The 26125-nt window shown below is 40.1% G+C and overlaps 1 protein-coding gene across 2 annotated transcripts in view; it reads right to left on the reverse strand.

The window, feature by feature from the left end:
* Nucleotides 1-26125, reverse strand: part of LRP5 (LDL receptor related protein 5) — a 250104-nt gene that overhangs the window by 109512 nt on the left and 114467 nt on the right. For both annotated transcript variants that reach the window (XM_048852536.2, XM_048852537.2), the window contains exons 6-7: nucleotides 12634-13030; nucleotides 11919-12090 (exon numbers count right to left, since the gene is read on the reverse strand). In XM_048852536.2, coding sequence (XP_048708493.1) covers nucleotides 11919-12090; nucleotides 12634-13030 — 569 coding nt within the window. The remainder of the gene's footprint in view (nucleotides 1-11918; nucleotides 12091-12633; nucleotides 13031-26125) is intronic.

The following is a 26125-nucleotide window of genomic DNA, read 5'->3' on the forward strand; positions in this document are numbered from 1 at the left end:
AATTCCCTCTACATTACTAACCTCTCCTTAAATAAATAAAAGTAAATAATTTACTTATCACCATTTATGCTGTTTGCTTTTTACTTAGCATGGGCAATGAAAATAGACCAGTAGGTTTCACACTTCATCAGTTTCTAGTCAATTTAACTTTCATGTTCTCTTGCACATGTATGAAATTGCAGAGTTTGGAGCATAAAGACCAGCGGAAATCTAATCCCATGATAACACTTCTGTCTTAGGTTTTGTAAAAAATTAGTTTTACATGACAAATATTTTGGCCTGAGTTTTCTCTCTCGTTTTAATTAGTATGTTGTTTTAACTGTTTTAAATAGATTTGCCCTCTTTAACATTAAGAGATCCTTGTCATTCTACATTTTATTTTTATAAATGCATACTGAATAATTCCAATGCCATTTGGACTACCTTACATATTCTTAGTGATCCATTGTTTAAAAAAAACAAAACCAAACAAAACCCTGAAAACTTGATATAAGAAACAATTTCATGTATAAATTAAATAAATGTTAATTTTTTCAGCCCATCATCAAGTAAATAGAAAAATAAGTTCCAATTAGGGATATCTAAAGAATGGTCAGGTGTTTGGTTTGGTTTTTTTTTTTTTTGGTTGTTTTTTTTTAAAACAGCTTTAAAACATATTAGCAATTAAAATGTTTGCAGATGCTGCCCTCATTTGTAAGCCCATTTCCCATATTCCACAGAATTTACATAAATATTTTAAATGTCATACAAAGTAATTCACTAGTTTGAATATAAACTGGAAAAAAAAATCAAATTCTAGTTCTACTTTCCGCTGTTAACAAGTGTATCTTGGAAAGTTTTCAGGTGGAGGGCAGGATTGTCGCCTGACTGTAGTAACTTAGCGTCATGCTTCACAGACTTTTTCATCATCATACAAAAGCACATAAAATTCCTACATATGAAGTGTGATTCTTCTGTGAAGATAAATGCAGGACATTTGTCAATAAAAAAGCCAAACAAATATAAAAGCGGGGGGGGGGGGAGAGGGGGGCGGAGAGAAGCATAGGATTTCATCTAAAAATATGGCCTCACTAGAAACTTAAATTAGATGCATACATAACAACAGGCACCTGAGAGTTCAGTAACTGTTAATTATACAGTTATACCTTAGGCACTTTAAGTGAATGCTGAAGAAATAGTACACAGGAATCCTGGCTAACCACAAAATTGATTTTAAGGAGAATTAGGAAACTCTACACGTGGATGCCACTGGCTCTTTGCTTCTCTCTCGGCTGGAACCCTGTAATCCTTATTAATCTACCATTTGTTCCTGGAAAGTACGTTTTTCTCTGTAAATAAAATCCAAAGTTTTCTTTGGATTCATTTACACCCTTTACTTGTGGGAGCTGAATCTGTAGGAATGATTTCAGCAGACAGGATTCACAATTTACTATCTAGCTGCCCGTTGTTGTTGTTTTCTTTTTGCTTGAGACGCTGCCAAACTAACTAAGCAAAAAATTTTAAAAGCTGGAAACAATGTTACCACAGGGTGCCAAATTTGCAGTGAAAGCCCCATAGGCTGCTGTCACGCAAAGTTTGACAAGTCTTGCCAAATGGTTTATTCAGGATATAAACTGCTTGTGAAGAGACTGGGCCCTTTGTATTACAGCTGAATACTGCAGATGGGAAGATTTCTGCCAGGAAAGAGTAACTGCTGTTTTCACCACATGGAGTTTTATACACACAAATAAGAACATATTCTTTTGGTTTACAACACTGTTTGGTATCCTCTGTATAGCTTGGCTTTTTTTTTTTTTTTTTTTAAGTTGTTTTGTTAACCACAACACCCAAAAGCACTAGCAAACCTGTTGGTAAAATTTTTAAAAAGGAAAAAAAAAACCCCAGTACGTTACAAATCTAAAGCCTAACAAAAAAGGACAGATGTTTCTACTTGTCAAATTTCCAAGCTGCACGAAGATTAGTCACTGTTTAAGAACTTTGTGTATCATAAGGCCTTCCTAGGGAGTATACGATAAGCCCTTGCAAAACTAAGATACTGTACATCAGCAAAGTATACTTAAGACAGAAATACCCATGTTCACTTTTCTTCTTAAAACTAAAAAGTATCTGAATATGTAGCAATTTAAAGCTGTACTCCTCTCTTATCTATGGTAGTTTTATAAATGATTATAGACAGAGCTGTGCATGTTTTCAACACAGGACATGATACTGCAAACAACTCTTACTCCCTGGCATAGTACTTACAACTGAGCTCTTCTATGAACTTCAACAGGTTTATTCTCAGTAGTGATCACTACACTGCATAATAAGTGTTTGCAGGATCATGCCCACAGTTGGAACAGCTGATAGTTTAATTTTAGTCAGGTTTTGTTTCTACACAGCAAGACTAGTGTATCTTGGTGCATGTGCATGTGGATGTATGGAAGAAGAGAAATATTTGAGACATTCACTGTTCCTCAAGCTTAAAAAAGCAGCTGAAAAGAGGAAAGGTATTCTGAAAAATACACCACTGCTTTAGATGTCTGTGACACTGGTGTCCAAATAAGTGACTACTGGGTGATGGACTGCAAACATCTAACGAAATCAAATTAGCCTCAAAGGAGGAGTTGCAAAGGGAAGTCATGGCTTAGCAGCCTGCTACTCAGATTTAAAGTACCAAGTGTGACGTTCTTTACCTCGGGGGAACACCCAGCACCCCCATGTTCATCCTTATAATATGATTGTGTGGTATCCAATGCAAAGTTTATCATGTCGGGTGTCTTCGGAAGGCTCATGATGCACTGAGCATTGTTGTTATGGTAATGTTATAGTAATCGTTATAGGTTGTAATTTCATGTATATAATTATGAGGCTGAAAATGCGTCCTCATGGCTTAAAGCAAGCCCAGGCAAAAACTCTCTAAGAGCAGAGGGGCAGTTCACACCTCATCAGGGCATGTATGGGACAAACCTAGCCCAGCCTCACAGGAACAAAGGATACTGGCCTAGGCAACAACAAAAGATTTGCTGGACTCTCCAGTGAGTCACCCACCCTTCCTTTGGTCAGTTTGGGACTGAGGATGAGGTAATGCTCACCTGACTCTGGAAGGGGCAGGAGGAGGGCAAAGCCAAGAGAGAAGAAAGGACATGATAAAAGGAAGAGACATTTGCCATGCTCTTCCTCTCTCTTCCACCTCCATCTACAGACATCACCACCAAGCGACTGAAGTGCTGATCAAAGGGGAGAGCCTGCCTGAAGGACAACCAGACAGCCTGTGGTGAGAAGCATCTAAGTTTGTAAGGGCACTGAAAGTATTAAGATCAGCTTAGAATGCATTTTGCTTTTATTTCATTTGACCAAATCAGATTTGTTATGCTTTGACTTATAATCGCTTAAAAATCTATCTTTGTAATTAATAAATCTCTTTGTTTATTCTACCTGAAGCAGTGCGTTTGTTCTGAAGCATGTCAGAGACTCCCCTTGGGATAACAAGCCTGGTACATATCAATTTGTTTGTTAAATTGACGAACTCATATAAGCTTGCAGTGTCCAGTGGCCATAACTGGACACAGCAAGACAGAGGTTCCTGGGGTTGTGTCTTGGACCGGAGATATCGGCTAGTGTCATTCGGTTGCGCAATCCAAGGAGCAGCTTACATGCCAGAGGCTGTGCATGAACAGCCCAAGAGTGAAAACAACAAGGAGTCCTTGTGGCACCTTAGAGACTAACAAATTTATTTGGGCATAAGCTTTCGTGGGCTAAAACCCACTTCATCAGATGCATGGAGTGGAAAATACAGTAGCAGGTACATATACACAGTACATGAAAAGATGGGAGTTGCCTTACCAAATGGGGGGTCAGTGTTAATGAGACAATTCAATTAACAGTAGAATACCAAGGGAGGAAAAATCACTTTTGTAGTGGTAATGTGGGTGGCCTATTTCAAACAGTTGACAAGAAGGTATGAAAAACAGTACGGGAAAATTAGCTTTTGTAATTATCTATCCACTCCCAGTCTTTATTCAGGATTAATTTCATGGTGTCCAGTTTGCAAATTAATTTCAGTTCTGAAGTTTCTCATTGGAGTCTGTTTTTTTGTTGAAGAATTGCCACTTTTAAGTCTGTTATTGGGTGACAAGAGAGATTGAAGTGTTCTCCTACTGGTTTTTGAATGTTATAATTCCTGATGTCAGATATGTGTCCATTAATTCTTTGTGTCCATCTATTCGTTACGCAAAAGTCACCTGAAAGTGAGAACAGGCATTCACATGGGACTTTTGCAGCCGGCATTGCAAGGTATCTACGTGCCAGATATACTAAACATTCGTATACCCCTTCACACTTCAGCCACCATTCTAGAGGACATGCTTCCATGCTGATGACACTCTTTAAAAAAATGTTAATTAAATTTGTGACTGAACTTCTTGCGGCAGAATTGTACGTCTCCTGCTCTATGTTTTACCCACATTCTGCCATATATTTCATGTTACAGCAGTCTGGGATGACGACCAAGCATGTTGTTCATTTTAAGAACACTTTCAATGGAGATTTGACAAAATGCAAAGAAGGTACTGTGACAAAGTTCCTGCTCTACCTTGGTGGGTCTTGTGCTTATTGCTGGATTTGCTCGTCTTGGAGCTTCACAGCAGCCCTCAGCTTGGCCGTTTTTCTGAATTCACAGTCCAGGTCAACTCCTCCTGTGTCTGATCAGGAGTTGGGAGGATTTGGGGGGAACCATGGCCCGCCCTCTACTCTGGGTTCCAGCCCAGGGCCCTGTGGAATGCAGCTGTCTAGAGTGCCTCCTGGAACAGCTGTGCGACAGCTACTACTCCCTGGGCTACTTCCCCATGGCCTCCTCCCAACACCTTCTTTACCCTCACCATAGGACCTTCTTTCTGGTGTCTGATAATGCTTGTACACCTCAGTCCTCCAACACTCTGCGTTCTCACTCTCAGCTCCTAGTACCTCTTGCTCCCAACTCCTCACACGCACACCACAAACTGAAGTGAGCTCCTTTTTAAAACCCTGGTGCCCTGATTAGCCTGCCTTAATTGATTCTAGCAGCTTCTTGATTGGCTGCAGGTGTTCTAATCAGCCTGTCTTGTCTCCAGAAGGTTCCTGATTGTTCTGTCACCTTCCCAGTTATCTTACCCAGGGAAAAGGGACCTACTTAGCCTGGGGCTAATATATCTGCCTTCTATTACTCTCCTATAGCCATCTGGCCTGACCCTGTCACAGTACCAATGTGAGATTTCTAAAGATAGCTACAGCACTCAACCCAAGATTTAAAAATCTGAAGTGCCTTCCAAAATCTGAGATGGATGCGGTGTGGAACATGCTTTCAGAAGTCTTAAAAAAGCAACACTCCAATGTGGAAACTACAAAACCCAAACTACCAAAAAAGAAAATCAACTTTCTGCTGGTGACATCTGATTCAGATGATGAAAATGAACATGCATTGGTCCGCACTGCTCTGAATCATTATCAAGCAGAACCCATCATCAGCATGGATGCACGTCCTCTGGAATGGTGGTTGAAGCATGAAGGAACATATGAATCTTTACTGCATCTGGCACATAAATATCTTGCAACACCGGCTACAGTGGTGCCATGAGAACACCTGTTCTCACTTTCTTGTGACATTGTGAACAAGAAGCGGGCAGCATTATCTCCTGCAAATGTAAACAAACTTGTTTGTCTGAGCAATTGGCTGAACAAGATGTAGGACTGAGTGGATTTGTAGGCTCTAAAGTTTTATATTGTTTTATTTTTGAATGCAGTTTCTTTTTGTACATAACACTACATGTAAGTTCAACTTTCATGATAAAGAGATTGCACTACAGTACTTGCATTAAGTGAATTGAAAAATATGATTTCTTTTTTTTACAGTGCAAATATTTATAATAGAAATAAATATAAAGTGAGCACTGTACACTTTGTATTCTGTGTTGTAACTGAAATCAATATATTTGAAAATGTGGAAAACACCCAAAAATATTTACATAAATGGTGTTCTATTATTGTTTAACAGCATGATTAATTGCACAATTAATTTTTTTAATCGCTTGACAGTCCTAGTAATTATGGATTGAATAGGCTTTCCGTGACAGGTTGATATCTGAGCTGTTGGGTTAAATGTGATGGCTTAACAAGTCACATCGCATTGTTTCTGTTCCACGCGGATTTGAAGCAGCAAGCATTTCTGGTGCAAATGTTCCAAAAGGCAAATTTTAAATTAGTTTCCTGCCAGCACTCATGGCCATGACTTTGAAAGTCACTTTCCACAAATATGCATGCACACCACTCTTTATGTCACATGTTCATAGAATGTAGAATGCCAAATGAGAAAGGGCTGTGAGCGTGGCCAGTACAAAAATAATTTTAAAATCTGAGTGAACATTCATGGAACTTTTTCTCTCCCAGCTGTACAGTCACTTGAGCTAGTTCCATAAAGACCTGGGGAGGAATCTGTTCATGGTATGTACTAAAGGTGAACTCTAGGTGCAAAGACAGAGAATGGAGGAAGAGGAGTTTAAATTAGAGATCAGAAAGGGTGCTTCCCCCCACCCATGCAGAGCTGTCATTAACATGTGGAATATGATACATAGCAACACTGAGATGGAGTGTTCTCTGTTCACACATTTAACTCTGGGTTGGATAGAGATCTAGTTATACATATATCTGCATATATCATTGCCTTGCAAAAAGCAGCTATCCTTGCATAGGATGGATTAGGTGAACCATGTGTGCACTACATTCAAATTTTACTTCGTTTCCTTCTATAATATTAGTAGAAAGAAAAACCAAGGGGAAAAAACCCTTATATTTTATACTGGCTTCTCTGTTTTTCTAAAGTATTAACAGCGGGCCAACCAATACACTCCAATGCACTGAAAGAGTTGATTTAAAATCCAGCATTTTCATTTTAAGTAGGTTCCACAACTATGTTCCATCCATAAAGGTGGAAACTGGAATGTTAATTGCTTCAGGAGCTGAAAGTTAAGGAGGGGAAAGGATTGTTCCACTATAAGAATCTCATTATTTAGCCCATGCGGAGTATTAAAATTGAATTTTTGGAGCTAGGGGACAACTTTGGTTCCAATTTTTCTGAGCACAATAACCCTAGACATTACACCTACCACAGAGTGCCTCAGACTGTGTACATCCAAGAATGCTGCAGGTATTACTTCATTGCATGACCTGAAGGCCTAACGGACATCACAGACCCTGGCAACGATCCAGTTTTTATATTGCTTTTCCTGGGCTTCTGTACAGAAATTTGAGACTGCTACAACAAGCACCCAGTCAATGACTTCTTTCAGAGAGAACTAAATCAAATTTTAAGAAAGAAAACATTTAAACTGATTTTTGGAAAATGTAGACAATTTTCTCTCCAACCGTGTGGGCTGAGTTCTGACTGACTTTCTGTTTTGTAATTCTGTTTATCAGTTAATTAAAATTCATTAAGTTTTTCCTCTCCCCCACCTAAAGATCTTACCTTGAAACCATTTTGAATCCCCTGGAGAATTCCTGTTTGAGTCAAAGATAATATTAATTAATAATAATTATTAAATGCCTTTAATTTTCAAACTATTTTCCTAACATTCTTTTGGAAGTACTTTGTACTGAAGACCCCGAATGATTAGCTGGTGGAACTCATTGGCACAAGATGCCATTGAGGCCAAGAGCATAGCAAGACTCAAAAAGAATACTGATATGGTTAACAAGAATAGTCAGACTTGTAAGGATTTTTTAAAACAAGAATTTTGGAAGGAATATAAAATTATTTCAGAGCAGAAACCAATCTTTAATTATTGGGGGATTTAGAAGAAATTTTTCCTAAGGCAAGTTATTCCATAGTAGTTACTATAGGGTTTCTTGTATTTTCTTCTAAAGTAGCTGGCACCGGTCACTGTTGGAGTCAGCATACTGGAAAAGATGGATCCTGGGAAGCTGGGAATGGGCAACAGAGGATGGGTCACTTGATGATTACCTGTTCTGTTCATTCCCTCTGGGGCATCTGGCATTGGCCACTGTTAGAAGACAGGATACTGGGCTAGCTGGACCTTTGGTCTGACCCAGTGTGGCCATTCTTATGGGTCTGACCCAGTCTGGAAATGGCTATATTGCTAAATATTACTTTAGCCAGTTCAGGCAGGAACACATACACAACAAGATTATCAACAAGTGACTTGCTTTAGACCACACAAGTCATATCAGAGCCAGGATTGGAACTCCTGCATTCTAAACTCTGTATACTATGTATCAGTTACCAAGGTAACTGCTTCTGACCTCACTCAGTCTCTCTGACTGCACCCCCCTCTTTGGTCTCAGGCATCTAGCCATCACCTCTGTCAGGGTGGAATCACACTATTCTCCCACTCTCGGACTGGGCCTCGGGTTGCAGTCTCAGACTCAAACTCAGACATTAAGGCCAGAAGAGACCATCATGATCATCTAGTTTGACTTCTTGCATATCACAGGCGACAGGACCTCACCCACCCACTCCTGTAATAGGCCCATAACCTCTGGTTGAGTTAAAGACTTCAAGTTACAGAGAATCCACCATTTATTCTAGTTCAAACCAGCAAGTGACTCATGCCCCATGCTGCAGAGAAAGATGAAAAGCCCAGAGGGTCTCTACCAATCTGATCTGAGGAAAATTTCCTTCCCTACCCCAAATAAGGTGATCAGTTAGACCTTGAGCACGTGGGCAAGACCCACCAGCCGGACACTTGGGAAAGAATTCCCTGTAGTAACCCACCTCATCTATTGTCCCATCTCCAACCACTGTAGATATTTGCTATTAGCAGTCACGGATGGGCCACATGTCATTTTAGGTAATTTCATACCATCCTCTCTGTGTACTTATCAAGCTCAGTCTTGAAGCCAGTTAGGTATTTTGCCCCCACTGCTCCCCTTGGAAGGCTGTTCCAGAACATCACTCCTCTAATAGTTAGAAACCATCTAATTCTAATTTCAAGCTTAAACTTATTGATGGCCAGTTTATATCCATGTGTTCTTGTGCCAACTTTGGCCCCTAGCATAAATAACTCCTCTCCCTCCCTGGTGTTTATCCTTCTGATGTATTTATAGAGAGTAATCATATCTCCCCTCAGCCTTAATTTGTTAGGCTAAACAAGTCAAGCTCCTTAAGTATCCTCTCATAAGGCAAGTTTTCCATTTCTCTAATCATTCTAGTAGCCCTTCTCTGCACCTGTTCCATGTTTAATAAAGATGAATTCAGACTGGGAGACCAGAACTGTACACAGTATTCCAGATGAGGTCTCATCAGTGTAATGTATAATGATAATGCCACTTTTTTATCTCTACTGGAAATACTTGGCCTGATGCATCCTAGAATTACATTAGCCTTTCTCACAGCCACATCACATTGGTGGCTCATAGTCATGTTGTGATCAACCTGTACACACAGGTCTTTCTCCTCCTCTGTCACTTCCAATTGACACATCCCCATCTTATAGCAAAAGCTGTCATTGTTAGTCCCTAAGAGCATGACCCTGCACTTAGCACTATTAAATTTCATCCCATTTCTATTACTCCAGTTTTCAAGGTTGCCAAAATCTTCTTGTAGGATATTCCAGTTCTCTTCTGTACCTCCCAACTTTGTGACATCCACAGATTTTATTTGCATACTCCCACTTTTTGTGCCAAGGTCATTAATGAAAATGTTAAATAAGATCCGTCCCAAAACTGATCCTTGAGGAACTCCACTAATAACCTCCCTCCTGCTTCACAGTTCATCTTTCAGCATGATCTGTTGTAGGCTCCCTTTTAACCAGTTCCTTACTCACCTTTCAATTCTCATATTAATCCCCATCTTCTCCAATTTAACTAATAATTTCCCATGGGGAACTGTATCAAATGCCTTACTGAAATCTAGGTAAATTAAATCTACTGTATTTCCTTTGTCTAGAAAATCGGTTATCTTCTCAAAGAGCTCAGGATGGTCTGGCATGATCTACCTTTGGTAAATCTATGTTGTGTTGTATCCCAATTACTCTTTACCATTATGTCCTTAACACTACACAAACTCAAAATTTGTTCTAAAACCTTGCATACACTTGTGGTCAAACTAATGGGCCTGTAGTTTTCAGGATCACTTCCCTCCCCCCTTTCTTAAATAGAGGTAATATATTTGTAGTTTTTCAGTCATAGGGTACAATTCCCAAGTTTACAGATTCATTAACAATCCTTGCTACTGGGCTTTCAATTTCATGTGCCAGTTCTTTTAACATTCTTGGATGCAGATTATCTGGGACCCCGATTTGGTCCCATTAAACTGTTTTGAGTTTTACTTCCACCTTAGATGTGATAATTTCTACTTCTATATTCTGATTCCCTTCAGCCACTCTGCCTCCCTTCAGCCACTCTACCTCCAAGCTCCTCATTACCCTCATGAAAAACTGAGGCAAAGTATATGTTTAGGTTAGGCCAGACCTCGATTATCTTTAATCTCCACCCCCATTGTCAGTTCTTAGCGGTCCCACTTCTTTCCTTGTTTTCTTTTTATTTATATGACTAAGGAACCTTTTACTATTGGTTTTAATTTCCTTTGCAAGGTCCAGCTTTGCTTGACTTTTGGCAGTTTCCCCTTGTTCCCTACATTTTCTGACTTCCAAGAGGTAGCTTTCCCTGCTGCTTCATTCCTTGTAACCTTTCTGCTTTTTCTTAATACCCGTTTGACATGCTTGTTCATCCAGTTTGATCTGCAACCCTTCCCTACAAATTTTTTCCCCTTGCTTGGGATGCTGGCTTCAGGCAATTTTTGCAACTTTGACAAAGTAATTCCAGGTCTCCTCCACACTGAGATCCTTGAGTTTTTCAACTGCAGAAAATGTGCCTTGCTAGTTAAAACTCAATCCTGTCAATCTGCAAGCCAAAGCCCATCAACCATGACTCCTTAGAATCCTGCTTTTACCAATTCTCAAATGTTAAGCAATGATTCTCTGTCTGAAAGGATCACTTGTATAAGTGCTCAGCGGCCTCCTTCCTGGGAGCTTTTCCTTACAACTGGATATATACATTACTACACTTTGTACAGAGGTCTCCATGCTGTCCAAACATAAGCCTTTTCTACTGTATTTAACAGAGTGGGTTGAATGTATTGCATTAGTTTTTAATAATGTTGCTTCTTGGAAAAATAATCACAGAATAGTCTATCAGTTTCACATATTTTCACCTATTAAGGAGTCTGTCAAAAATAAACTGCATAATTATGTATATTTCAATATGGAAGATTTTCCCTTGCTTTCAGTCCCTCCCCACTTGCTGAACTGCTATGGTCTCTGCATGGACTTCTATGTAGCCAGTCAGAAGAATGGATTTTCAAACATCATAGTACATTAGAAACAATCCCTTTTCTGTCTAACACTTTCAGGTTGGATCAAGTAAAAATACACCTGGATACTACTGTCATAGATGCTGTGAAATATGGCCCTTCAAGGCCTTCCATCCACCTTGCGCCACACAAGTGTTCAATTAGGCACTCTGCATCTAGCACTTCAAACACATCTATTCCAACAACCAAGGCCAACTCAAAAATGGTTTTCATACTCAAGCATGCTTCTCTGTTTGCAAGACTCTCAGGCACACCCTCTGACATTAAAAGCAATGAATTATGCTTGGTAACTGTGCACTAGTGGTAAATTTCAGTTTCTTTTCCCTTGCTTGCACAATGACACAGCACTGTGATGGTGTTTGGTACCAGAGTACTTAGCCAGTTCAGAACACAGTTCTCAAAAACAAATATGCAGTTCCTTTTTTAAGGAAAAAATAAAGTGTCAAGCTCTGTCACAGATATGTTTTTATATCGATGGGACAGCGGACCCCTCCGAAGTCCAAGTCTTCAACTTGCACAGAAAAGATAGTTCTTACCTTAGTTGTCTGGAAATACACAATTTATGTTTATTACTTACTTCAATTTTGTCTGTCTTTGCATCTCCCCAGTAGAGTTTGTCTTCTTCAAGATCCAGTGCCAAGCCATTAGGCCAACCTAGAGAACTGTTCACTAGGACCCTCCTCTCAGAGCCATCCAGATAAGCACACTCGATCTTTGGATTTTCACCCCAGTCTGTCCAATACATGTAGCTGTAGGAAAAAAAGCTTTAAATGCATATTGCGTATGATTACAGTATGCCTCTGCTATTAAGATTGGGGATTTGTTCCAGCTGGTGAGAAAACTCTCTCCCATTAGTCTCAGGAGTAGTAATCAGACTAATTAACTCCCCTGGAAGTCAGGTAGTGACATTGACCTAAGGTCTGAGCATTAAAAAACCAGGTTCCTCACGATGGGCAGTGGTGCCTTTCTTTAGTACCGTCTATAAAACAAGGAGATAAAGGAAAGACTGACACAATTCAACCAAACAGGCTATGCAAAGTTCTGTGGTACAGAAGCTTGTGATGTCTGGTGGTTACGTACGTGCACATCAGTGGTGCTGGAGAGGGTGGGACAGGGAGAAAAGCAATGATTTTGACAGGAGACAAGGAGCGCTAGCACATATGTTCTCTGGCTAATATGTCCAACATCTGATAATCTGCTATTTCTTACAGTCTCAGAGAACTGAAGACGGGGTTACAAGCTCTTAGAAAAATCCACCACAAGAGGGGAGGAACAAAAAGCAAAAAACTCACCCCATCACAGGATTTAGCACTATCGCTCTGGGTTCATCTAGATTTTCCGATATAAGGATCTTTCTGGATGTCCCATTCAGTCGGGTTACTTCAATGCGATCTGTTCCTGTGTCAGTCCAGTACAGGTTCCTTGCCACCCAGTCCACTGCTATGCCATCAGGATGATTAATTTCTGTGGTCACTAGGGTCTGTGCTCCAGAACCATCAAGGTAAGCCCGACGAATAGCCCGGACATCATCGTCAGTCCAGTATATGTAGCCCTCAACAGGATCATAGTCTATTGCAATCGCATGCCTGATATTGTCTATCTGCAGAATAATATCAGTGAAGTCTGGCATGTCCAAGGAGATTCTTCGCAAATCTGTCCTTCTAGCGAGCAGCAAGACTTCCTCAGCACCTGCGAAAGAGCATTAACACTGTAATTTTGCAACTATAGAGTTCTCCTTCACCTGTCACAAACATATTTAAACCATAATGTCGCAGCTTGATGACAGAGAAGAATTGCCACACAGAAAACAACGGAGTACTGGCATCAAAGCACTGAGAGGTGTACCTCACATTAGGGGTGCCCAAATATTGCCCAGGTAACGGGACACACATTAGCAACTTGCCAATACCCCTTAGAACCACACCTAATTTGCCTCAGGCTTAAGGCAGAGATACAACCCCACGTGCCACAGGCTAGAGTTCCACACTTGACACCTGCCAAATGGGAACTTGTTGCACTGGAGAACTCGGTGGGCCATGGTGTAGGGACCCATGCTGCACGGGTGCAACAGAGCTGGGAGTGGTGTTGCATTGAAGCTGCTACTACCATCCCCTCCAAACCAAGCTGCGCTTCTGAACGGATGCTCCCTGGAGCCAGCCTTGGAAGTCTGCCTCTTACATCAACTCCTATTTTCCTAAGTGTGACAGACTATCAATTTCCTGAATTAACTTTATTGAATTAGGTTAATACCTTTGGGGTCCATTGTATTAAAAATACAATTGTGTATGTGGAATATGTGAAACTGTTTGTATTTCCATGGGAAGGACAAATAGGAGATGAGCAGGGGGTGATTAGACCAATTCACACAGGTTGTAACATCTTCAGAGAAGCCACCCCCTTGGAAAGGTATGCATGTACTAGGTTTTGGATGAATAAAGGGTTTTTGGATAAATAGTCTGGTTTTAAACTGGTTCAGGGCCTTCTTCCTGGTCCAGCAAATAGACAGGACCCCTGGTTCACAGAGGGTGTTAATCCTTAGGGTAGGGTTGAAAGAACTGGGCCTGCCAAAATCCATTTTAGGGTCCAAGCCTAAGTCAAGGTGGGTACGCAGGGTTTGTGCTCTATTTTTTTGCAGCGTAGACCCAGCTCCACTGGAATCATGCTCTGAGAGTCTGCCAAAAGTATCCCACAGTTCCACAGGCCAACTTTCTTTGTCCTCTGGACAGTCAAGTTTTCCCACACTGCACCATGAACAAAGGGCTAGAGCAGTCACATTTTGGGAAAACACTAGGAAGTCTGGGATATGGGTGGTTGGACTCAGGCCCGCATAATGGAGTGTAGACACTGGAGCCCTAGGGTTCAACAATTCCTAATGGGATTCCAAAGGAATGTAGACGTTCAAGCCCCAGGTTAACAAACCCGGGACGTGTTACTAACCCTGGGCTTACATTGCAGTGTAGACATACCGTAAGGGGAAACATAGGTGCATTTGCCCTGAACTGTGAGACTAAGTACCAAAATAAATATGAATTTGAGTTTTTCAGACCAGCAAAATGAAATGGGTTTCATCTGGAAATCACTTTATTCCTTGTCAGGAAAGGAAAAAGCACAAGGGGTGGAAAATTTATATTAAACCAGGTTAATAATGAAAGAGTATTATTTCCTTTGCTAAAACAAAACGAAAAAAATCAGGAATATGTCTAGACATTTTATCATATTCCACAAAACTCTCAACTGACCCAGCCTTGTCCTATAGCTGAATGAGTGCATTACACACCACTACATACTATACAGGAAATGATAGAAGGAACATAAGTCTTGGGATTTCCTAATAAAAGTACAGTACATGAATGCTTTTCTTTGCTTCAGACAGCCAAATGGGAGATCAAGTCACAACTACTGCAAGTACATCCGACTTGCCTGAAGATGGTCTGAATCTGACTTTTTAGGCGGCAGGACTGTGTGCGTGCAGGGGCATGCACAAAGCTTTATTGCTGGTGAAGAAGGTGCCAAAACAGCCATCCTGGAGACTGAACTTCTCCATTTGTCCATAGAACAGGTCAGGCATGTATAGGAGCAGGGCAAACCTCCTCATGTGGCCCCAACAATTCATCTTGATCCACAGGGACAACTTTGAGGTGAGAGAATATCTAGTTCCTTCTAAATAACCAGTTCACTGCTTAGTTTTCTGCTGCAGTTGCCAATTGTTGAGATGGTTTTCATGTCTTGACACCTGCCAAAAGGGAACTGGCCTACAACCATCAATTCTATTTCATACAGGCCACTGAAAGACCAACAGATAGTAACCTTCAATCACTACCAGCCAGGGCTGTACTTAAAGTGGCAATCCTCGAAGCCAAATGCATCCGATGAAGTGAGCTGTAGCTCACAAAAGCTTATGCTCAAATAAATTTGTTAGTCTCTAAGGTGCCACAAGTCCTCCTTTTCTTTTTGCAAATCCAGACTAACACGGCTGCTACTCTGAATCCTAGAAGTGAATCCCCTGAGCCATCCCAGTCCCTCTTGGAAAATGGTACTTCAAATACTATTTTATACAGGTTCTTATAACATGCTCTTCACCGTGGTACCTGACTGCTAATCCTCACAGCTATTCTCTAAGACACAGTTTTACCCTGACATGTGAGGCCAACACATAAGAAACATGCAGTCATTCAAAGGGTATCTGTCACACGTCAAACCAAATTCACAGGCAACTCAGAGGTCTAGTTGCACTGTCACTTGCTTTTGAGTTTGGTAATCACAATTTGGTACCTGAACGCCCTAGCGAGGAAGGTATAAAAGCACTGAGGAGAAAATGCACTCAAGGCTGGGGGTAGAGAAAGTGATTTTGGGGGTAGGGGAAGGAAAGAGATAGGGAATATCTCCTGTGACCTCTAAACAACCCTCAGAGTTCTGCTGAGGCTCTGAAGGAAGGTCTGGGTTGAAGGAAGGCTTTAATGATTGCGAGCACAATGAAGTGGGGGGAAATCGTAAGCCTCTCCTTCCCACCTCAAGACAGACATTTGCCATCAGATTTCCTGAAGACTGATTTTGTTGGCTCCAAAGGCTACCAAAGCAGAATACAAATATTTCATTGTAACACATGGCAGAATTCTAGCTTCTCAAGTTTTAAGCTTGTGGTAGCTTATTAGGATACATTAAAAGGGGGGTCACTTTTTGGCCAGACCAGGGGAACAGCAGTTCTAGGTGATGTGTCACCTTAAGAAGCCACTTTTTTTGCCCTGAACCTAGCAAGGAAAAACAGGGTATTTAAGCTTTCCTTCTTGAAAGAAACAACACATTCTTGTGATGATTAAAAGGGATTGCTGGCGCTGGACACAGTATTCGTTCTTAAATATTTTACCAATCTCCTGGAAAGAGAGACCCTTTGCTAAAATAAACACTGAAATATCCTAAAGGTTATTTGATATTCTAAATCATGCTTAAAATGGTGGACCACTTGAAACATCAGCAGAGAAAATAAATCAGCAAACTTGTACAAATACAGATCAGCAGCAGATGGAAGTCAAATTAATTGTCTATACATCCTGTACAACTGTTCCTCTTAGCCAGCGCTATATATAAAGACAAGTTACCTTATATATAAATATTAACCCCGTATGAGGGCAATGAACATTCATAAAAGGTGCAGTTGTCAACTACTTCATGGCAATCTTTATATTCAGATATGCAAAGGCATCCAGATTTTAAGTGTCGTTTTAAAAATAAAATCTTCTATTTTGATAATGGCATCACAAAAAAGTCCAAAGTTTGTGATTTTGTTCTCCAATGTCTCAAGGATTACCCAATAAACACCAGTCTCGGAGCAATGCTGACATCTCTGATGCTGGATTAGAAAATAGGTCAACAAACAGTCTTGTTAATTTTAGAAATATGAAAGACTGCAATGTTGAACAGAAATGGATAAACATCAAAATTGTAAATGAGCCTTATTTACAACTGCAATGGAGAGTAATACCCAAGTACTTCATGGTTTCTTTTCAAGCCTATATTTTTACACTTCCTGTAACATTTTTTGTTTTATTTTTGTTTATTATTTGTATGTATTACAATAGCCCCTACAGGTCCCAACTGAGATCAGGCCCCCACTGTGCTAGGTTCTGTACAAACACATGATAAAAGACAGTCCTCTGCCTCAAAGAGCTTACAATCTAAATGGACGAGACAAAGGTGGGAGGGGAAAGAGAAACACACAAAGATTCAACAATTTGCCAAAGATGTCTCAGTCTGACAATGGCAGAGTAGGCTACAGAACCCAGGTCTCCCAAGTCCCATACAATAATTAAAAAAAAAAAATTCCCTCTCCTGTTTCCCTTACTATTTACTATTCCCTTACAGATCTGATGAAGCGAGCTGTAGCTCACGAAAGCTTATGCTCAAATAAATTGGTTAGTCTCTAAGGTGCCACAAGTACTCCTTTTTTTTTGGGGAATACAGACTAACATGGCTGCTACTCTGAAACCTTAAATAGTATTGAAGCACATTTAATGGAAAGCAGAAGGGCACTGAATATGCATTTGATAACTGATCATGTAGTAGAGAGGGATATTATATGCATTTCTAAGAGACTGCAATATTGGACATCATTGTACACAGATATAAACAGACTAATCTAATCTGGCAGTGTAGCCTCGTCACATAATTGATTGCATTTTCACCTTAGTTCTCTTCTGTTTTTCTCTCTCCACAGTGAACTGGATCAAGGTTGAATGGGCTTGATTCAGGAATTTCTGGGAGAAGTTCTCTGGCCAGCATTATGCAGGAGGTCAGGCTAGGTCCAGGTCTACCCAACAGACCTAAAATCCACCCCCTGGAGTGACACAGTTACACCGACCTAAACCCCCGAGTAGACAGCATTATGTTTACGGGAGAGTTTCTCTTGTAGACATAGCTACTGCCTCTTGGGGAGGTGCATTAACTATGCTGATAGGAGAAACTCTCCTGTCAGCGTAGTAGAATCTTCACTAAAGGGCTACTAGTGCAGCTGTGTCACTGTAGAGCTGTACATGAAAACAAACACTAGGTGAGCACAATGGTCTCCTTCTGGCCTTAAAATCTATAAACACCACCAAAGCAGTCTTCAGCTCCCCAAGGCAGTGAGGACTCCGTTATCCTCCCAGTCCCACTTACAGGTTCTTGCCCAATCTATCCTTTCTCTCTCACACACAGATAGATGCAGTAATGGCTGCATTAACTCTGACTGGATGGGACAGTATTCGGACAGCCACTGCACCTTCGTCCCCACCAGCTGCATGGCAACTCCAAGATGATCCCATGCTTCTGAGAAGGAATAGGGTCCCTTTCACACTCAACTGCCTGGGCTGTACTATTTATTAAACTCTCAAGATGCTCCACACTGGTTCTGCCACAGGTGGTATTCAGAGAAGGCACATGAGAAAATAAAAAATTTGGACATTAGAACTTGGGCATTAGAACTGTACAGTCATGAACATAAGAATGACCCTACTAGGTCAGACCAAAGGTCCATCTAGCCCAGTATCCTGTCTTCCAACAGTGGCCAGTGCCAGGTGCCCCAGAGGGAATGAACAAAACAGGTAATCATCAAGTGATCCATCCCCTGTCACTCATTCCCAGCTTCTGGCAAACAGACGCTAGGGACACCATTCTTGTCCATCCTCGCTAACACCCATTGATGGACCTATCCTCCATGAATTTATCTATTTCTTTTTTGAACCCTGTTATGGTCTTGGCCTTCACAACATCCTCTGGCAAGGAGTTCCACAGGTTCTCTGTACGTTGTGTGAAGAAATACTTCCTTTTATTTCTTTTAAACCTGCTGCCTATTAATTTCATTTGGTGACCCCTAGTTCTTGTGTTATGAGAAGTAGTAAACAACACTTCCTTATCTACTTTCTCTACGCCAGCCACGATTTTATAGACCTCAATCACATCTCCCCTTAGCAGTCTCTTTTCTAAGCTGAAAAGTCCCAGTCTTATTAATCTCTCCTCATACGGAAGCCGTTCCATACCCCTAATCATTTTTGTTGCCCTTTTCTCAACCTTTTCCAATTCCAATATCTCTTTTTTGAGATTGGGCGACCACATCTGCATGCAGTATTCAAGATGTGGGTGCCCATGGATTTATAGAGAGGCAACATGATATTTTCTGTTTTATTATCTATCCCTTTCTTAATTAGTCCCAGCATTCTGTTCACTTTTTTGATTGCCGCTGCACACTGAGTGGATATTTTCAGAGAACTATCCACAATGACTCCAAGATATCTTTCTTGAGTGGTAACAGCTAATTTAGACCCCATCATTTTATATGTATAGTTGGGATTATGCTTTCCAATGTGCATTACTTTGCATTTATCGACATTAAATTTCATCTGCCATTTTTTTTGCCCAGTCACCCAGTTTTGAGAGATCCTTTTGTAGCCCTTCGCAGTCTGCCTGGGTCTTAACTATCTTTAGTAATTTTGCATCATCTGCAAATTTTGCACCTCACTGTTTACTCCTTTTTCCAGATCATTTATGAATATGTCGAATAGGACTGGTCCCAGTACAGACCCCTGGGAGACACCACTATTTACCTCTCTCCATTCTGAAAACTGACCATTTATAGCGACCCTTTGTTTCCTATCTTTTAACCAGTTACAAATCCCTCTTATCCCGTGGCAGCTTACTTTGCGTAAGAGCCTTTGGTGAGGGACCTTGTTGAAGGCTTTCTGAAAATCTAAGTACACTGTACCCACTGGATCCCCTTGGTACACTGCTTGTTGACCCCCTCAAAGAATTCTAGTAGATTGGGGAGGCATGATTTCCCTTTACTAAAACCATGTTGACTCTTCCTCAACAAATTATGTTCATCTATATGTCTGACAATATTGTTCTTTAGTATAGTTTCAACCAGTTTGCCCAGTACTGAAGTCAGCCTTACAGGCCTGTAATTGCCGGGATCACCTCTGGAGCCCTTTTAAAAAATTGGCGTCACATTAGCTATCCTCCAGTCATTTGGTACAGAAGCTGATTTAAACTACAGTTAGTAGTTCTACAATTTCACGTTTGAGTTCCTTCAGAGCTCTTGGATGAATACCATCTTGTCCTGGTGACTTACTGCTGTTTAATTTATCAGTTTGTTCCCAATCACCTCTAATGACACCTCCATCGGGGACAGTTCCTCAGATCTGTCACCTAAAAAGAATGGCTCAGGTTTGGGAATCTCCCTCTCATCCTCAGCCGTGAAGACTGATGCAAATAATTCATTTAGTTTCTTTGCAATGGTCTTATCGTCCTTGAGTGCTCCTTTAGCATCTCGATCAGCCAGTGGCCCCACTGGCTGTTTAGCAGGCTTCCTTCTTCTGATATATGTAAAAAAAATTTTGCTATTACTGTTTGAGTCTTTGGCTAGCTGTTCTTCAAATTCTTTTTTGGCCTTCGTAATTATATTTTTACACTTCATTTGCCAGAGTTTATGCTCCTTTCTATTTTTCTCATTAGGATTTAATTTCCACTTTTTAAAGGATGCCTTTTGGCCTCTCACTGCTTCTTTTACTTTGTTGTTTAGCCACGGTGGCTCTTTTTTGGTTCTCTTATTATGTTTTTTAATTTGGGGTATACATTTAAGTTGAGCCTCTATTATGGTGTCTTTAAAAAGTTTCCACACAACTTGCAGAGATTTCACTTTTGGCACTGCACCCTTTAATTTGTGTAGTTCCTCTTTTTGTGTAGTTTCCCTTTAATTTCTGTCTAACTAACCTCCTCATTTTTGTGTAGTTCCCATTTCCTTTAGCACTGGACTGTTCTCTCTGTTGACCTGGTAGACCACAAAGAAACCCCCATTATCTGATGCAGTACAGTCAAAGCACAACAGTGGTTGATGCTAATACATGCTAGAATTCTGATGCACTTTAATTTTCTCTGCCTTAGGGTAATGAGAACTAGGTGGCATTATTGAAGTGAACTGCTAGGCCCGTATACGTTGGCTGTTTGACAATCCATGCTGCTGTGCTACATCTGCTCTTAATGAAGACACATTGCTCTGTCACCATCCTCCCGACAGCCATGTATCTAGGTCCTTAGACAACAGAGACATGTGGATGAAGGCAGTGCAGCATGTGCCACTAAAGTTTCTCAACAAGTTATCTACACCGACTGAAAGCTGGTAAAGAATAATTGTTCTTGGCCAGGCATTCAGTACTAAGATCGTTACAAAATCTGTGCATACACTGAACATCCTCTGTGAAAAGCTTAGTAAGTGCTATTATGCATGTATTTTCTTTTAATAATAATTTCTGCTAGCAAAAACAGGCGGGAGAGAGGCGTAGCCTATGGCTTGAAGCACAGGATTAGGAGTAGCAGACTAATTTTACCTCTGTGACTTGGGGCAAATTACACCACCTCTTTTCCCTCAGTAATCTTATTTGTAAAATGGGTGCCTATCCCTTTTACAGAGGCACTTTCAGCATTAACGTCTGAAGAGTGCTTTGAAAATACAAACCACTACATACATTTTATAGTCTAACATCTCTACTGCAGAATGTGTATTACCAGACATTCTAGAACCTGTCTACACTATTAGAAACAGTCTAAATACATTCAAATGTTACAGCATTTAATCAAATGAATCTTTAAAACAACCATCAAATTAATCACTTTCATAACCATACAACTAAGAAACCCTTAACAGGATTACCAGCCACTGTAACGTGAATGTGTTCAGCATCACACAAACAAAAGCTTTCACATACAAAATGCAAACTACTCAAACATAAGGCTGCAATAGAGGCTTAAAGTCAAACACAGCAAGTGAAACCACAGCGTAATGCTATATATAAAGATCTCCATCAACCAGAGCCCACAAGGAAAAAAGGAAGGAATGTATGCATACCACCACACACATTTGATATAAACATTTTACAATGCAAAATCATGTAGGATAACTTTTTTACATTAGAAAAACTGGGATCCCTTTGAAATTTCTACCTTGAAGGAATTTGTAATGCCCTAAGTTCAAATTTCTGTTTTATTTTTCCAACTGGTATAACTTTAAGCTGTTTATTATTCTTGAGTCTTTCTTTTGCTTCCTGCTCCCTGAAGCTTTCTGCAGAAACTTCTGTGCAACTTTTGAGTAAATCTAACATCCATACAAGCCCATGAATTTTAATGGTTTGCATATAGAAACAAATGCTAACTATACTGGAATTAAAAAAACCAACACACAGCTCTGGTCATTTATTCTCGTTCCCCAAACACTATATTCTCTCTTTGTAGTTAACAAGAAGCCATGTAGAAACAGACCAGAGGGATCTTTTTTGTTCTGTGGATGGAGTTCCACTTCCCCCACTCCTTTAATCCATTAATTTTAAAATTTAACACCCATGCTAGGTAGATTGTTTGTTCGGATTTTTTTGTTTTGTTCTTCTGTTATTAAAAATTCATGCTTCAATGCTGAAAATGGCAGCTGCATTCTATCTACAAAATTAATTCCAATCAGAGCCGACAGCAGCGAAGCAGCCCATCTCACCAGCTCGACAAGAGCCTTTTTTATTCTTCCCTTGGCCCACTTCACATTTGACAAGTGACAAGACATCTATAATACAGTAACAAATGCTCCAATTTATTCACCCAACCTAAACAAATGTAGACTGCAGTGGTTGCCTTTGCTAATCCATGCTAGAAAACACCATGCTATTCCTTTCCCATTTGTCTGTCTGCTAATCAGGATAGAACAATGCTCCATTGTGGGTCTCTTTTCCCCTAAAATTTTCTTCTCCCCCCTCTAATCTAGTTACTAGGAACTTCTTTCACAATCACTCTTTTGCTAGGCAAAACAGAGAACTTGTAAACAGGAAAAAGCTTAGTTCTACATTGACACACAAGAAAGTGACATTTTTAAAATTTCATTACAAATACTTACGTTGTCAGCAAATCTTTTACTAGCCATCCAAGTACAGACACCCGTCACCCCAGATAAACAAACCAGACTTCAAGAAACCACACGCAGATAAGCAAAGGATCTTGTTAGTTCCAGTAACTCAATTAATTACCTGGCAAAGTTTCAAAGCATGATGCACGAGAGAACAAACTTTGTTATTCTATGTAGATCAGGAGAAATGTAAAAAAAAAATAATAATAAAAAAAAGCCATGCTATTTAATAATCTTGCTGATATTCAAAACAAAGACAACATTCAGCACAGTGAAGTTCATCGTTAGCTGCTCCTAACAGTCCAACTGCAGGAAGAGAGAAGTAAAACAGAGATTATGATAGGAGGTTTTATTTTGGTGTTGGGATCTATGTGTAGGGCCCCAGTATTATTGTTCTTAGACTTTTCCACCTAATTGAAAAATGTTTGAGAAACTGTAACAAGCTGTGCTAATAGCTGGGGTCCACATAAAAGGATTTTTTTTTCACATAAGAGAAAGTCTGCCATGGTGTTTACCAGCAGCTCTACATATCCCTGTACAGAAGATCTGATTTATCTTCAATCTCTGGGTGAATGGAACACTGATTCACTAAATGAAGGTGGCTGATTTGGGTTGAGGACACTCACTGCAGGAGAACTTCCTCTTAGCCAACTGGTGGAGCAATAAGAGTACAGAAGACAGGAGATTCACTTGCCTAGTTTATCTGACTGAGGATGAGAGCTTCAGGGGGAAAGTAGTGCATAAAAATTAACAAAAAGTGAGTCCTAAGTACCCTCATTTGGACTAGACGTGGCTAAATCACATGTAGATAGGCACAGGGAAAATTAACACTTATGACAAGGGAAGGCCATACAGAGCACAAACATGGCTCATTAACTGCTCCGTTTGCATGTTATACATGAATAACCTTGTCCACTGTTACTTTTACTACTTCATTAACAAATATCTAGGGTAGCTGTTTTCCTTGAACCTGCAAATTCCGTTTCAGAAACAGTTATGGCACACACTCATTAGAAAAACAAACAAGGTATCTGTCATAAATATCAAGGGAAGGGTAAACCCCTTTAAAATCCCTCTTGGCCAGAGGAAAAATCCTCTCACCTGTAAAGGGTTAAGAAGCTAAAGGTAACCTCACTGGCACCTGACCAAAATGACCAATGAGGAGACAAGATACTTTCAAAAGCTGGGAGGAGGGAGAGAAACAAAGGGTCTGTGTCTGTCGGTAAGCTGCTTTTGCCGGGGATAGAACAGGAACGGAGTCTTAGAACTTTTAGTAAGTAATCTAGCTAGGTATGTGTTAGATTATGATTTTTTTAAATGGCTGAGAAAAGAATTGTGCTGAATAGAATGACTATTTCTGTCTGTGTGTCTTTTCTGTAAATTAAGGTTTTGCCTAGAGGGATTCTCTATGTTTTGAATCTAATTACCCTGTAAGGTATCTACCATCCTGATTTTACAGAGGTAATTCCTTTACTTCTATTTACTTCTATTTCTATTAAAAGTCTTCTTGTAAGAAAACTGAATGCTTTTTCATTGTTCTCAGATCCAAGGGTTTGGATCTGTGGTCACCTATGCAAATTGGTGAGGATTTTTACCAAACCTTTCCCAGGAAGTGGGGTGCAAGGGTTGGGAGGATTTTGGGGGGAAAGACGTGTCCAAACTATGCTTCCCAGTAAACCCAGTTAGAGTTTGGTGGTGGCAGTGGATATTCCAAGGACAAAGGATAAAATTAATTTGTACCTTGGGGAGGTTTTAACCTAAGCTGGTAAAAGTAAGCTTAGGAGGTTTTCATGCAGGTCCCCACATCTGTACCCTAGAGTTCAGAGTGGGGGAGGAACCTTGACAGTATCAAACAAATATTACATCTGATGAAGTCACCAACATGGAATGACTTACTCAGATGACAGAAAGCTGCTTCACTCATAGCAAGGGAAAGCTATTACAATCCAGGAGGCTGGATTACCCTATCACTATGATCTTTAAATCATTTAATAAGAGGATCCCATTTATTTTGTCTTCTTCCATTCTTAGTGATGGACAGAGGCAAAAACCAGAAGACTGCCCCATCATTAATTGGAGGTCTAGAGAATATATGCATTAAAACTCATTCAAAACTAGCATTAATGTACCAATGAATGTAGTGTCATTGGTAGAAACCAGACATAGTGCTTAGCACAATTTTCATGGCCACAACCATTAACACATAATTAATCATAAACAAGGGTAATAATACTTTGCACTTCTACAGCACCTTTTATCCAAAGATCTCACGGCACTTAACAAGTACATTTCAACTCCCTCTGAGTTTGGCTGGTCAATATTACCTCTGCCTTAAAGATGGGGAAACTGACTCCGAGAGATTAAGTGATATAATTGAGGCGACACATCTGGGTATACAATTCAAGAGTCCCATCTACAAGTTTTCACTAACCAGGAAATAACATCCCTTCTTAAAGAATTTTAATGCCAGTCCTGAACAAATCACAGCAAGAAATCTCCAAAGAAACTTGGGCACCAGAAATGGGGTATGCTCCTTGTCAAGGATACAGCAAAATCTAAAGATCACCTTCAAGTTCTGCACAGACATGAAAATTCCCCATCCTTTCCATGTTGGAATATAGGGCCCTATTGACTCAGAATAAGTAAGCACTGTATTAAAATTGGCCCGACCATCCCCCATCACTAACCAACTCATGATCAACAGAAGTTCGGTAGTCAAACCCATTAGCATGTAAATCAATAAAAGTACTCTATTAAAGGAAAAAGTCTTTGGGGGAAAGGACAAAATTAGCCACAGAGAAGATATGTAGATACATTGTTGATTCCCTCAGAACACCCAGGCACCGGGGGCAAATTTACTGTCTTACTGGAATGGATTTACTGTAACCAAGTACTCCTGAGTGCTAATCCCAGCTGTCACTGACTCACTGTGTGGCCTTGGACAAGTCACAATTTCTCTGCACCTTAGTTTCCTTCTCTATAAAATGGGAAGAATACTTCCGTATCTCATATGAGCCCATTGAGGTTAATGTTTATACAATCCTTTGAAGATAACTTTTAAATTGTTATCATTATTACATTCTAAGTATTACGCGTCCACAGAAAATTCACTTTGGAGCAAACACCAACCATTAAAAATGTCAATCCAAGAGGGAAACATTATAGAGAAAGTTATAAACAATTGTAAATTGGGGTTAAAAATAAAAGCAGTGTCTCAACCATTCTGTAGCTACTTTGACATGGTTAAATAAATTTGCCGCAAAGAAAAAAAACAGGCTTAGGTCTTGTACACAAAGGTCATACTGGAAAACTACAGGATCATTTCATATACTACTTCCATAAAGTCATCAAAACTGGAAGAAAAAAGACCTGTT

This window comes from Caretta caretta, chromosome 6 (assembly GCF_965140235.1).
Source record: "Caretta caretta isolate rCarCar2 chromosome 6, rCarCar1.hap1, whole genome shotgun sequence".
In the NCBI taxonomy this organism is placed as follows: Eukaryota; Metazoa; Chordata; order Testudines; family Cheloniidae; genus Caretta; species Caretta caretta.